Source organism: Monodelphis domestica, chromosome 3 (genome assembly GCF_027887165.1).
Source record: "Monodelphis domestica isolate mMonDom1 chromosome 3, mMonDom1.pri, whole genome shotgun sequence".
Lineage (NCBI taxonomy): Eukaryota > Metazoa > Chordata > Mammalia > Didelphimorphia > Didelphidae > Monodelphis > Monodelphis domestica.
This window is the reverse complement of record NC_077229.1, coordinates 1801485-1814801: the sequence shown is the minus strand read 5'-3', so window position 1 is coordinate 1814801 and position 13317 is coordinate 1801485. Positions and strand designations below refer to the sequence as shown.

General features: G+C 50.0%; 1 protein-coding gene across 4 annotated transcripts in view; it reads left to right on the top strand.

The window, feature by feature from the left end:
• Positions 1-13317, top strand: part of LOC100014591 (zinc finger protein 420-like) — a 54602-nt gene that overhangs the window by 29276 nt on the left and 12009 nt on the right. Inside the window, exons 1-3 of one of the 4 annotated variants that reach the window (XM_056821206.1) lie at positions 9692-10229; positions 10353-10479; positions 10634-10711. In XM_056821206.1, the coding sequence (XP_056677184.1) occupies positions 10212-10229; positions 10353-10479; positions 10634-10711 (223 nt within the window). In that variant the 5' untranslated portion in view covers positions 9692-10211. Of the gene's footprint in view, positions 1-590; positions 2208-4447; positions 10230-10251; positions 10480-10633; positions 10712-13317 lie in introns of those variants that run through there. The other 3 variants (XM_007490101.3, XM_056821205.1, XM_016432818.2) reach the window with 3 other exon arrangements.

Sequence of the window (13317 nt, the reverse complement as noted above, 5' to 3'; positions counted from 1 at the left end):
AACAGGGGGTGCCTTTGTATGCTTCCTCAGAGTCTAAAGAAGCAGCATCCCAGTGAGCTGTATTCTAGGAAATTAAATCTCCTAAGGGAAAATCCCAACAAAGAACTGCAAAAATGAATAGGTCTGAAGCCACAGGCCATGGCCAATTCTCATCCCTCAGTGAAGAGGCTCTATAGGGAAGGAGCTATATGACTGGTTCCCAGAGAAATAGTGATTAAGTCTGATCTCTGCCTTTTTTGATATATTGGTTAGTTTTATGGCCTTTTTTCCCCTTGATTTAGGAGACGGATCTCTAGGAAGAGGGTTAGAAGGGATATAGCGGGAAACAGAAGTGCTGAGAAATAACACAAGTGCTTTAAAACAATAAATAACATTTTCTTTACAAAAAGTTACTGAGTGTTTGGTTTAGGCTTTGCAAATGCAACAGAATCTGCTCAAAATAATTCTTTTCCAAGACATAGGAACATTTGCCATAACTGAGTTCTAATCTGAACTTAACTAGACATTATAGGCTACGTACTTAAAAGTTTTAAACTCAATAAAAGTGTGACAGCTTTTAACCATAGTTCATCCATCACTTCCCTTCACAGAATTCATGCTTCTGAGAAATCCCATAAATATATTGACTATGAGAAAGCTTTCCATGAGGGCTCACCACTTATTGTACATCAGAAAATCTATAGTATCAAGAAACCTCATGAATGTAATGAATGTGGGAAGACCTTCAGTGTGCGAACAGGACTTACTCGACACCAGAGAATTCACACCAGAGAGAAACCTTATGAATGCAGTGAATGTCTGAAGGCCTTCAATCAGCGATCACACCTCACTCAACATCAGAGACTTCATACAGGAGAGAGACCTTATGAGTGTCATGAATGTGGGAAGGCCTTCATTGTGAAAACTGGACTTATTCAACATCAGACAACTCACACTGGAGAGAGACCTTATGAATGTAATGAATGTGGAAAGGGCTTCAGTTTGAGGACAGATCTCACTAGGCATCAGAAACTTCATACGAGAGAAAAGCCTTATGAATGTTTTGAATGTGGGAAGGCTTTCCATTGGAGCTCACACCTTACTCAACATCAGAGAATTCATACTGGAGAAAAACCTTATGAATGTAAAGACTGTGGGAAGGCCTTTCACCAGAGGTCAAGCCTTAACGAACACCAGAGAATTCACACTGGAGAGAAACCTTATGAATGTAAGGAGTGTGGGAAGGCCTTCAGTAGAAGCTCACGACTTATTGTACATCAGAGGATTCATACTGGAGAGAAACCTTATGTGTGCAATGAATGTGGGAAAGCCTTTAGCAAGAGCTCACAACTTATTGTACATAAAAGAATCCATACTGGAGAAAAACCTTATGAGTGTAATGAATGTGCAAAGGCTTTTAGAAGTAGCTCAGGGCTTATTCAACATCAAACAACTCATACTGGAGAGAAACCTTTTGAATGTAATGAGTGTGGGAAGCCCTTTAGCCATAGCTCACATCTTATTGTACATCAAAGAATTCACACAGGAGAGAAACCTTATGAATGTAACGAGTGTGGGAAGGCCTTCCGTTTAAAGACAAGTCTTACTTTACATCAGAGAATTCATACTGGAGAGAAACCTTTTGAATGTAATGAATGTGGAAAGACCTTCAGTGTGAGAAAACGTCTTACTCTACATAAGAGAATTCATGGCCGAGAGAAAACTTTGGAATATTTTGAATGTGGGAAGACCTTTCGTGGTACTTCACAACTTACTCTACAGGAGAGAATTCATCCTGGAGAGAAACGTTTTGAGTGTTTTGAATGTGGGAAAGCCTTCCATGGAAGCTCACAGCTTACACTACATTGGAGAATTCATACTGGAGAAAAACCTTTTGACTGCAATGCCTGTGGCAAAGCCTTCAGGCAAAGATCACAGCTTACTGTACACCAAAAAATTCATACTGGAGAGAAACCCTATGAATGCAGTGAATGTGGGAAAGCCTTCATCCGGACAACAGATCTCACTCGGCATCAGAGAATTCATACTGGAGAGAAACCTTATGAATGTAATGAGTGTGGGAAGGCCTTTAGCCAGAGGTCACAGCTTACTGTTCATCAAAGAATTCATTCTGGAGAGAAACCTTATGAATGTAATGAGTGTGGGAAGGCCTTCAGTCAGAGATCCCAACTTATTGTGCATCAGAAAATTCATACAAGAAAGAAACCGTATCCTCCTTTATCTTCTTTAATCAATTAAGTATTTGACACTATTAAGTCCCTTGTACTCCTGAGTATTCCTCTCCTTCCTTGTCTTTGGATCATCACAATTAGAGATTTTCCTCTTACCTCTTTTTAACTGTGTCTTTAATGTCTTAAGATTGTCATGTCTTGGTTTTTTGCTCATACGCATTAAACTAATTGTTCTCTTAGATTCTGTCCTCAACCTGTTCTTCTTTTCTTTAAACTCTGTCAGGAATCTCTTTCAGCCCTGTTTGGGTAACTAGCATGTTAAAAAACATGGGAGGGAGGCAGCTAGGTGACTCAGTGGATTGAGAATCAGGCCTGGGGAGGGGAGGTCCTGGATTCAAATCTACATTTAGACACTTCCTAGCTGTGTGACTGAGTCACTTATCTCCCATTTCCTAGCCTTATTGCTCTTCTGGCCTTGATACATGAGGACTTTAAGTCACGAGCAATTTGAGATATGAGCAGCCAGGATCAGGATTAAAAAAATTTTTTTTTATTTGGTCAATTTCCAACATTATTCCTTGGTTACAAAAATCATTTTCTATTCCTCCCTCCCCTCCTATAGCTGATGCACAATTCCACTGGGTATTGCATGTGTCCTTGATCAGAACCCATTTCCATGTTGTTGGTATTTGCACTAGGATGTTCATTTAGAGTCTATTTCCCCAATCATATCCCTTTTGACCCATATCATTAAGCAGTTGTTTTTCTTTCGTGTTTTCACTCCCACATTTTTTCCTCTGCATGTGGATAGTGTTTTTTCTCCTGTATCCCTCCAAGTGTTCAAGATCAATGCATAACCACTAATGGAGAAGTCCATTACATTCAATTGTACCACAGTGTATCAGTCTCTGTGTACAACGTTCTCCTGGTTCTGCTCCTTTCACTCTGCATCACTTCCTGGAGGTTGTTCCAGTCCCCATGGAATTCCTCCACTTTATTATTCCTTTGAGCACAATAGTACTCCATCACCAAAATATACCACAATTTGCTCAGCCATTCCCCAATTAGAGGGCATCCCCTCATTTTCCAATTTTTTGCCACCACAAAGAGCACAGCAATGAATATTTTTGTACATGTCTTTTTCCTTATCTCTTTGGGGTACAATCCCAGCAGTGCTATGGCGGGATCAAAGGGCAGTCTTTTATCGCCCTTTGGGCATAGTGTGAATCTTAAAATTGCTCAGACTATACCTTAGAACATTTGGTTAAGGCTATTCCCTTATTGTAACAATGGAGGTACTTGATCAGGAATGTATTGGGAATTTTAACATTACTCCACCCATACTTAGGCATACCTTAGGGGAAGATATAGTTGTAAACTCCTTACTGAACAATGAAAAGTCCCCAACTCATACTTGTAGTGAAGCAAAAACCCTTAAGCTAGGTCTATTTTTAGATCTAATACAAAAGGGTACTAAGTACCTATAAAGGTTAATCACTAAAAGGTCAAGCAACTTACAAAGGGCAAGCTTAGCAAGAGGTGTGAAGTTTTAGTCTATTCAGGGAAGGTGATAACAAAAGATGTGAATTAAGAATGGACAGTTCTGTGGGGAAAGTCTACTGTGATTGGTAGATGTGAAAATTTAGGGGAGGTGACAAGAGAAATTTCTCTTTAAAAGGAGCTGTCTGAACCAGTTCAGGGAGGTCGGGTAGTTGGAGTTTTGGAGTTAGTGTGGAGGAGCTGGCTTTCTGAACTTAGTTGGAATTTTGCTTGGGACAAAATCTTGTGGTGAGTGGATAAAAGACTGACTAGTCTCTCTTAAGGCTTAGGCCTAGGCCATTTGGCCCAGGCCTTTTCCTACTATTTCCTCTTACTCTGTCTCTCTCCCTTTCCTTAATTCCTTCATTTGTATTAATTAAAATCTCCATAAAACCCAGCTGACTTGGGTATTTTCATATTTGGGAATTTTTCCCATGGTGACCACTTATTTTTGATTTAAATCAAGACACTAAAAATTATCTTTACAGTTTGGGCAATTAACAGTCTTGAAACCCACATTTTCGCGATCACAATAGTCAGGATCAGGATTTTTTGCTTTAAGTCACAAGTGGATATTTGAAACATGTGCTTCTGCCACCCTCCACTAGATAGCCTGCTGAACATTTAGTTTCACAAGTTACACAAGGCTATCTCATTTAGTTCGGTGTTTAGCTGGCTGTGTGAGCATCTGTATTGAATTGCTTTTGCTTTCTTCTTTTTTTTGTCTTTGTTATCAGTTTTTTGGGCAAATTTCTTAACTTTTAACCATGGGTCCTAAGAAAATGAGTGCCAAGGGCAGTGCTGAGAAGAAGAGAAGGATGATGTCCATGAAATTAAAGCAAGAAATCATCAAAAAATATGAGCGAGGTGTGCGTGTTTCTGACTTGGCAAAGGAATACGATCGTAGTACATCAACAATATGTACGATTTTGAAGCAGAAGGAGTTGTTAAAAGTTATAACGCCAGCCAAGGGAATTAAGATTATTTCAAAGCTCCGGACCTCTGTCCATGAAGAGATGGAGAGGCTATTGTTAGTCTGGTTGATGGAGAAGCAGCTCACAGGAGAAACTGTGACCAAAAGCATTATCTGTGAGAAGGCACAAGAGATTTACGGTGATTTGGTGGAACAGACACCAGGAACATCAATGGATGAGACATCAAAAGAGTCATTCAAAGCCAGTCGGGGATGGTTTGATAACTTCAAAAAAAGGTCAGGCATTCACTCTGTTGTCAGGGATAGTGAGGCATCAAGTGCAGGTGAGAAGTCGGCAAAGGCTTTCATTGAAACCTTTGCAAAATTGGTAGAAGACGAAGCATACATCCCCCAGCAAGTCTTCAATTGTGATGAGACAGGGCTATTCTGGAAAAAGATGCCAAGGAGGACGTATATAACTGCAGAGGAGAAGAGCATGCCAGGCCACAAACCTATGAAGGATAGGCTAACCCTTGCGCTTTGTGCAAATGCAAGTGGTGACTGTAAGATCAAACCACTACTTGTATACCACTCAGAAAACCCTAGAGCTTTTAAGTCTCATAAAATAATTAAAGAAAAACTGCAGGTTATGTGGAGGGCAAACCCCAAAGCATGGGTCACCAGAGAGTTATTTGTGCAGTGGGTAAACCTGGTCTTTGGACCCGCTGTAAAGAAATATTTGTCAGAAAATAACCTACCCCTGAAAGCCCTCCTCGTCCTTGACAATGCTCCTGCGCACTCACCAAACCTCACAGAGGACATTCTTTATGAGTTTAATTTCATCAAGGTCCTCTACCTTCCACCCAACACTACCCCTATCCTTCAGCCCATGGACCAGCAGGTGATTTCAGATTTCAAAAAGCTCTTCATGAAGCAGCTGTTTCGGCAATGCTTTGAGATTACAGAGAGCACAAACCTCACCCTTCAAGAGTTCTGGAAGGAGCATTACAATATAGTGACTTGCCTCAAAATTATCGACATGGCCTGGCAGGGTACTACAAGAAGGACCTTGAACTCTGCATGGAGGAAACTGTGGCCCGAGGTTGTATCTGAGAGCGACTTTGAAGGATTCAAACCTGAAGTACCAGTGGTGGAGGAGATTGTGTCGCTTGGAAAGTCCATGGGCCTGGAGGTGAATGAAGAAGACATTGATGACCTCATCGGGAAGCACATCGAGGAACTGACAACAGAGGAACTGAAGGAGTTACAGCAGCAGCAGCAGCATATGGAGGTTTTTCAGGAAATTAGTGAAGAGGAGCCTGAAGTGGATCAGGTAATCAGTACAAGCAAGATTAAGGAAATGTTGAGGTTTTGGGAAAAAATTAAACACTTCATTGAAAAGACACATCCAGAAAAAGTTGCAACAGGTCATGCATTGGAGCTGTGTGATGACGCTTGTTTCACACATTATCGAAACATTCTGAAAGGGAGGAAGAAACAAACTTCCCGGGAAGGTTTTTGTTGAAACAATCTCTAAGTGAAATTGAGAAAGGTGTGGTAAAACAGTCCAAATCCAGGGAAGAAAATGATAATTAAGTAAAGTAAAAAAATAGCAATGAAGTTTAGCAATAAAATTACATATCATAAGTAATATGTAAGGTCAATTTTGCATTTAAATATAGCATTATGTGTGTAGAATAAGTTATGTTAAGCGATAGCACATGAAATGGAAAATTTCTCCACCAGCATCTTTCCCTGATCTTAAAGGTAAATAACATTGCATAAGCAAGTTTATTTCTTCATATTTTTCTTATTATCTTTGTTATTTATAAAGTACACTTTCATATTTAAAAGCATATAAAACAAAAAAATGGTGTGTTTTTTTTGGGGGGGGGCTGGAATGGGTTAATTGCACTTCCATTAATTTAAGTAGGGAAATTCATTTTGACACATGAGCAAATTGAGTTATGTAAAGATTAAAATTTTAGGAAACTGAGGCAGGTAGAAATTAGTTTCTCTCTGCAAGGAGTATGATATTTATGAGGTTTTTTAAAGGTCAAGGGTTAAAGAAAATACAAGCAAAAGAAGCATGTGCTAGGTGGGCCATGAGGCCCACCCAAATTTCACTCACATCATGAGATGCCTCTGCCAGCAGAGCCAGGAAGAGAAGAGCCCCTGCCATAGGCGGAGACCCTTTAAATAATGATTTTGCTCTCCGCCCAGGTGAGAATTCAGTGAGATTACAAAGCATTCTGGGGAAGTGGAGCAAGGGCTTCTGGGGATTGAAGTCCTGGATTCAAGTCTATTTTTATAGTTACAAGCTTGGCCATGGAATGAATTAAACTTGTGTGTCAAGGTATCACTGTGTTGATTCTAAGATGGAAGATAAGGGTTAAAAAAAAGAACGAAAAATACCTTTTGGGGAAATTAGTGAAAACCAAGAGAAGATGACTGAAGGCAGTTGTACTGGGCCCCTTTTCCTTTTTTGAAATGATCTCAAGACTCTGAAAGTCTAAAGTCATCATCACTTTTATTTTGTTGGGGGTTGGGAAAAAAGGGAAAGAAATGGGTGCTGGCTTTGTTATGGCCGCAATGAGGCTTTTGTTGTTGTTGTTCCTTGATCATTTGAATTTGGGGGCATCAAAAATGGCAAGGACCAGAGTTGGGGGAAAGGCAGAATTGGCAGGAGTCCAGATAACACCCAGTGCCCTCGTAAGTCGCTTTCTTTACCAGCAAACTTGCCCTTTTCCAAGCATCTCCTTATGTGTTGAGGACATCACTAGCCAGCCTCCGAGGCTTGTAGTATGAGGGCCATTCTCATCTCCTGCCTCGTTCAATCTTGCCAAACTTGTAAGGACCCTACAACTCTTGTATTTGTCCACTTGACTTCACTTCTACAGCCCTACTCTAGTCAGGCTCTTGTCACCTTTCTCCTGGAGTAGTGCCACAATCGATGCCGCTGCCCCAAGTCTCATACCAAGCCGTGTTCCACAGAAGTGCTGAGGTGATCTTAAAGCATGGCTGTACTCTTTAGTGACTCTGTATTTCCTCCAAGATCAGATATAAAGTCCTTTATTTGGCCTTTAAAGTTTTCTACAACCTGCCCCTTCCTACCGTTCTAATTGTACTTCCCTGGATGTACCCCGGCCTGCTTGCTGTCACTTAAACACTCTACCTTTCCACTGCCTTTTTCTCAGACTGGGAAAGCTTTCCCTAGCATCCCCTGCCCCTAACTCTGATTTCCTTTAAGGATCAGCTGAAGGGCCTTTCCTGGTGGCCGGCCTGCTAGAGCCTCCCCTCAAGGTCATCTCCCACCAATACAGTGTACCTACTGGTTTATCCATGCCTCCCCCATTTGGGGGGCAGCTCCTTTAGGTAGGGGCAGTTTGGGGGTTTCTTTGTATCTCTGGTCCTTAGCACAGTGGTTTGTACCTAGTGAGCACTTAAAACATGCTCCTTATACTGGACCGACTCAGGGATTTCATAGAATTAATCCACCATGCAAACTTTCACACCCAAGACGGGCTCCCCTTCAAAGTGTAAGCGTGGACTTTAGCCTTCTGCTGTGAGTCCTGTGCCCTGGGGTCATTAATGGACAACCCATGCCATGGCTTTTGGGTTTTCTCAGGCCTTTTGTCACGGCACTCATTTCTGGATCACTTCCAACTCTAGGCTCTGGATCACTTCTAGGCTCTTCTGAAGTCCCAGTTTCTGGCCAAGGGCCGGCCATCCTTCCAGGCCCACAGGCTGGGCCACTCTCACTCCGTCCAACCCCTGGGACCCATCGGTCACCAGGTCTGCTTGGATCGCCCTCTGTGGCACCCATGTACTTCTGCACGATAGCCTCTCTCCCTTGCCCTAATCCTGGAGTCGCCTGGCTCCCAAAGCACGTCCACCTATTCTTTCTTTGGAACCCTTATCTTCTGCCTTAAAAGCAATACCGTGTCCCTGAAGTTGGAAGGTTGGCCTCAGACCTCAGCTGTGTGCCCGTGGTCAAGTCACTTGACCCTGATTGTCTAGCTCTTCCTAGTCCGGGTTCTAAGGCGGAAGGTAAAGGTTTGAAAAAACCAACCGACCAGAAACCTGTTACACGTCTTCAGCGACATTTTAGTTTCCCAACGAACAAAATAGTTCTCTGCTCTGTGGCGCCTCCTGGTTCGAGTTAGCCCCAAGGCCCAGGTTCAAGGATTTCCAGGAAATTGGGGCTCACAGGCGCAGCAAGTAGGCAGCAAAGGCCCTCGAGACCCTCCACAGCCAGGTGGCGAGGAAGGCCGCAGAGACTTCTGGGAAGTGAGGGCAGGAGCAGGCTTGGTGCTGCCCTCTAGCGGAGACTCGGGAGGAGGCATTCTCCGCCTGGGAAGGCTTCAGCTTGGCAAGCCTCCCACCGCCCACTGGGGGCTCTCAGTGGGAGTGGTGGCCGCCTTGCTCAGTGGCTGAGGTTAGCCCTTGCTCCGGCTCTTGGTGAGCCACGCCTGCATGTGGAAAAGGGCAGCAGGAGCAGCCGGCCTCGCGGGCGCCCCTTCCTCAGGGCTGGATTTCGGCCGCGACGGGGCTGCCTGGACAGGCTCGGAGGAGGCGGCTGGGACGGGCTTTCCCGGACGCTCTGCTTCCGAAAGCTTCCCCATCTGCACCACTACAGGCGCTCCAGGCCGGCGGGGGAGGGGGAGGGGAGGGGTGGCGGCACACAGCCAGGCAGGGAGCGGCGGCCAGCGTCAGGGCTCCGAATGGCCGCCCGGCGCCGCGGGCCCCGGAGAGGGGAAGGACCGAGAGGGGCCGGAGGCCGCAGAGCCCCGAGGAGGTTCCGACGGCCGGGATGCCCTGGCGGGCGGGGAGGACGCAGTCGCCCCCTCCCTGACTGGGGGGGGGTGGCCTGTTCCGGACTAGTTTGGTCTGAAATGGGTGAAAGGCAGGTCGCGCGGGGCTGAGAATCCTCGCCTTAGAGCCGCGGAAGAGCGGGAGAAGGGACGAGGGCCCGGGGGGGGGGGGGGGGGGGGAAGCTTTCTGCTGGAGGAGGCCGGGCGGAGAAAGCGGCCATTCTGGCTGACGAGGGCGATAGTGACCGAAGGTCTCGGAGGTGTGGCGGAGGAGGAGACGTGAACTGAGCCCGGCTCTGATCACATCGCCTCCTGCCCGCGGAGCCTCCGACTACATTTCCCAGAAGGCCTTGCGGCCTCCTGGAGCAGTTCCGGTGCCACTTTTCTCCCCCACGCAAGTTCCGCCCCTCCGTCTGGATGCTGGCTTGTGGCCTCCTCAGCTGCGTTCCTTCAGCCACTACTGCCGCCCGGGTCCGAGCCCCGCGTCCGGTCCGGGGTGCTGTTAAGCTGGGGCTGAGCTGCGGCCGACAGTCTCCTGGGGGGGGGGGGGAGGAAGCGGGCGCGCTGATTGGTTAGCCAGGAGAGGTGCGAGGCCGGGAAGCCAATCAGCGGCTCTGCTCCTCTCCTCCCTGAGGGAGGTCCCGGGGGCCGAAGGCACGTGCGCAATTCCCTTTCCCGCCTGGGCCAGGGGTATTTGTCTGCCCCGGGCCCGCCCCCCGGCACGTGGCCACGGCTCCCTCTCCCGGCCCAGGTCCGCCCCGTAGAGGAGCTGGCATGGCCCCCGGGCCGGAGGTGAGCGAGCCTTGCGGGGATCCGCCCCCTGATGGCTGGGAAATGGGCTCCGGGCGGGGGCTGTTGCGCGCCTGGGCGGAGCCTGGCCGGCCGGCTCTCAGCGGGGGCTCCTTGGGGTTTCAGGGCGCCGTGACCTTCCAGGACGTGGCCGTGACCTTCACCCCGGAGGAATGGGGGCGCCTGGTGGCCCCCCAGAAGGAGCTGTACCGGGAGGTGATGCTGGAGAACTACGGGCACCTGAGCAGTCTGGGTGAGCGCGGGCCCAAACTGCCCCGAAGGGGGGCCCCTCCCCCCCAGGCTTTGGCTGCTGCCCTGACACTGCCCCTCCCCCCTCCAGCTCCCGGGGTCCCGCGGGGGGGCGGGGGGGGCTGGGCGCCCTGACCGCAGGCCTTTTCAACGGACAGGACTGGCCGCTTCGAAGCCGGACGTGATCCTCCGGCTGGAGCGAGGGGAAGCCCCGTGGCCGCGGAGACACGGTGCAGGTGAGTCTGCGCTCCCAGGGCTCCCAAAGCTGGCTGTGGGGCTCCTGGTGGCCTGAGCCGGCGCGGGGCAGGCTCGGAGCGGTCGGTCAGGGGTGCCGGGGCCGCTCCGAGGCTCCTGGGGGGCCTCTACCAGTGTGCAGCGGGCGGAAGCGGCGTGCAGAGCATGCCGGGCACTGGTACCCAAGGTTCATTGGGCTGCCACGGGGACTCCCGGCCCCACGCTCAGGGGCAGAGCAGTGCCAGGAATCACCCAGAAGCCCTGGAGGCGGATGCTGGGCAGCCACCAGCAGGGAACCCCGAGCTGCCCCCAGACATGGTGGGAGGAGATCCTGGCGCCCCCAGAAGACTTTCCCTTGGCCCGCGGCTCCAGGAAGCGCCCCTCGCAGGCCCTTCTGGGACTTCCTGCCCAACCCTCCCCCCAGTGGTGCTGGCAGCCATTGCTGATCCGCTTTGCGCTGTGACGGTGGGGGGGGGGGGAACCCAGCAACCACGTGATCGGGATCGCTACTTCCCGGTGCCTGGAGCGCTGCTTCTCGGTGTCCCCTTTGATCTGAACAGCCCGAGCTGGGGGTTGTAAAGCGGAAAGCTGGGGCAAGCGGAGTCACAGCTGGAGGGTGGCTGAGGTCACATTTGAACCTGGGCCCAGGGCTTTCTCTGCCTCTCCACCCTAACTGACCCTGAACCAGAGGCTTCCGGTCCTGGAAATGAGACTCCTCCTCCCCTGGCCGCCATGATTTCCTCTCCTCCTCCGGGATCCTCCGTGGCCCCAACTTTCAGACCGGCTCCGGGGCTTTCCCCTCTTCCTCATCCGTCAGCGATGCACCACTCTGCGGCTTGGTCCCGGGCCCTTTGGAGCTCCGTCGGGGCTTCCTTCCCGGCAGTTCTGGCCAGAGAGCCAGAGCTTCCCCAGCAGGCTCTTCTGCTGCTCTAGTCGAGGCCGCTAGATAACTTGTGGCATGGGGAAGGCCCGGCAGGACGTGCCCAGCCCCCCTCACCGTGGCTCCAAGGGGAAGCCATCGTGGCAGAGCTCAAGGGGGTGGCGGGTGCCCTGGCTGAGGTGGAGGGTGCCGACCTCCCCCAGTGACTATGAAGGCGCCACAAGCAGGGCCTGCAGAATGCCCTGGGCGTGGGCAGACAGGAGGCCGGGCCGCATCCCGGGCCATCTGTAGTCAGCCTGGCTTTTGTCCTCCCCGACTCCGGGAGAAAGTGTCTATCTGGGCCTCCCTCAGATCCATTGGTGCTCCAGTGGCGGCATTGTGAAGCCGCTTGCTCCCACTCCTTATGGATCTCTTTTCTCCTCTGGCCTGCCCTGGCCCCGCAGACCCTCATCACCTCCCACCTGGACCACTGCAAGAGCCGTCAGGGGCTCTGCTGCCTCCAGTCTCCCCCTAGTGCTTCCTCCACTGCGCTGGCAGAGTGGCCTTCCCAAAGCTTGGTGGTCTCCCTCTCTCGTCGGTGGCCTTCCTCTCGTGTGCAAGGCCTTTGTCCCGGATCTTGCCAGTGTGCCCTGGCTCTCACCCCCCACTTCCTACATTTTCTCCACTGGCCTCTCCCTCCTCACCTCTGCCTCTGGGCTTCCCTGGCCCAGGAAATTAAAGAGGGATTTCCTGGGCTTCAAGAGCTCCTGGCCCAGACCACTCTGATCACTTCCAGGGGGGCAACGCCACGTGCCTCAGTCTACACTGCTGCTTCCTAGCTCACAACAGCCCTGGGTGGTGCTCTGACAGCCGCAAGGGGCTGATTTAGGCTGCCCTCGTTCCCCAGTAGGGGAGTGCTTTAGAGAGAAGCCAAGTTGTGACGGGCTGGGCTGAGAAGGCAGCAGGTAAAGCAGGGACAGGAAGGAATGCAGACAGCCTAGATGAAGACTTCGCTCCACCAAGGGGACCGAGATTTGGGACGGTGTGTGAGGGGATGGTGGAGCCTAGTGAAGGTGGGAGATGTGGGCGTGTTGGGAGGGTGCAGTAAAGGAGCCGTGGGCAAGGAGAGATTGCAGATGGAGCCTGAGGGAGTGACTCATTCCCCTGCTGATCGCCAGTCCCCCTTAGAGCGCCCGCATGGACGTTCCCTGGGTCTGGGGCAGACCTCCCCATCCTATTTCTCGCCTTGTCCTTGGGGATGAGCTGTGGGCCAGAGGACAGGACAGGTGGGTGTCTTCAGAACGGATCGAACGGGGACTGTTCCTTGGTGCCTGGGTGCCAGTTTGGAAGGAGGCTCCTATTGCAGGGCCCGGGTTGGTGAGGACTGTTTTATGGCTATGCCTCGGATATAGCGACGAGGGACTCTGACCAGATTCACAGAGAAGTCCAAAAAACCATCTTGGCAGTTTGGAAAGTTAGAAGATGAGCTCAGAGTGGGAGAAATGTCAAACCTGGTGGCTTTTTGAGCCTCTGTGGGATGGAGGAGCCATGATGAGATGGCTGCCAGCCTAAAGAAACCCAGGGGAGGCACACAAGTAGCCCTCAAGCTTAGGGGAGCTCTGAAAGCTACCTTGGCTCCTCACCTGAGGCAAGGAACAAGCAAGGTCTGATCCCCAGGTGGGGTCTGAACACAGCTGTGGTCACCACAGTTTAGGGAGAACATAGGCACCCTAATGGGCAGCACCCGTG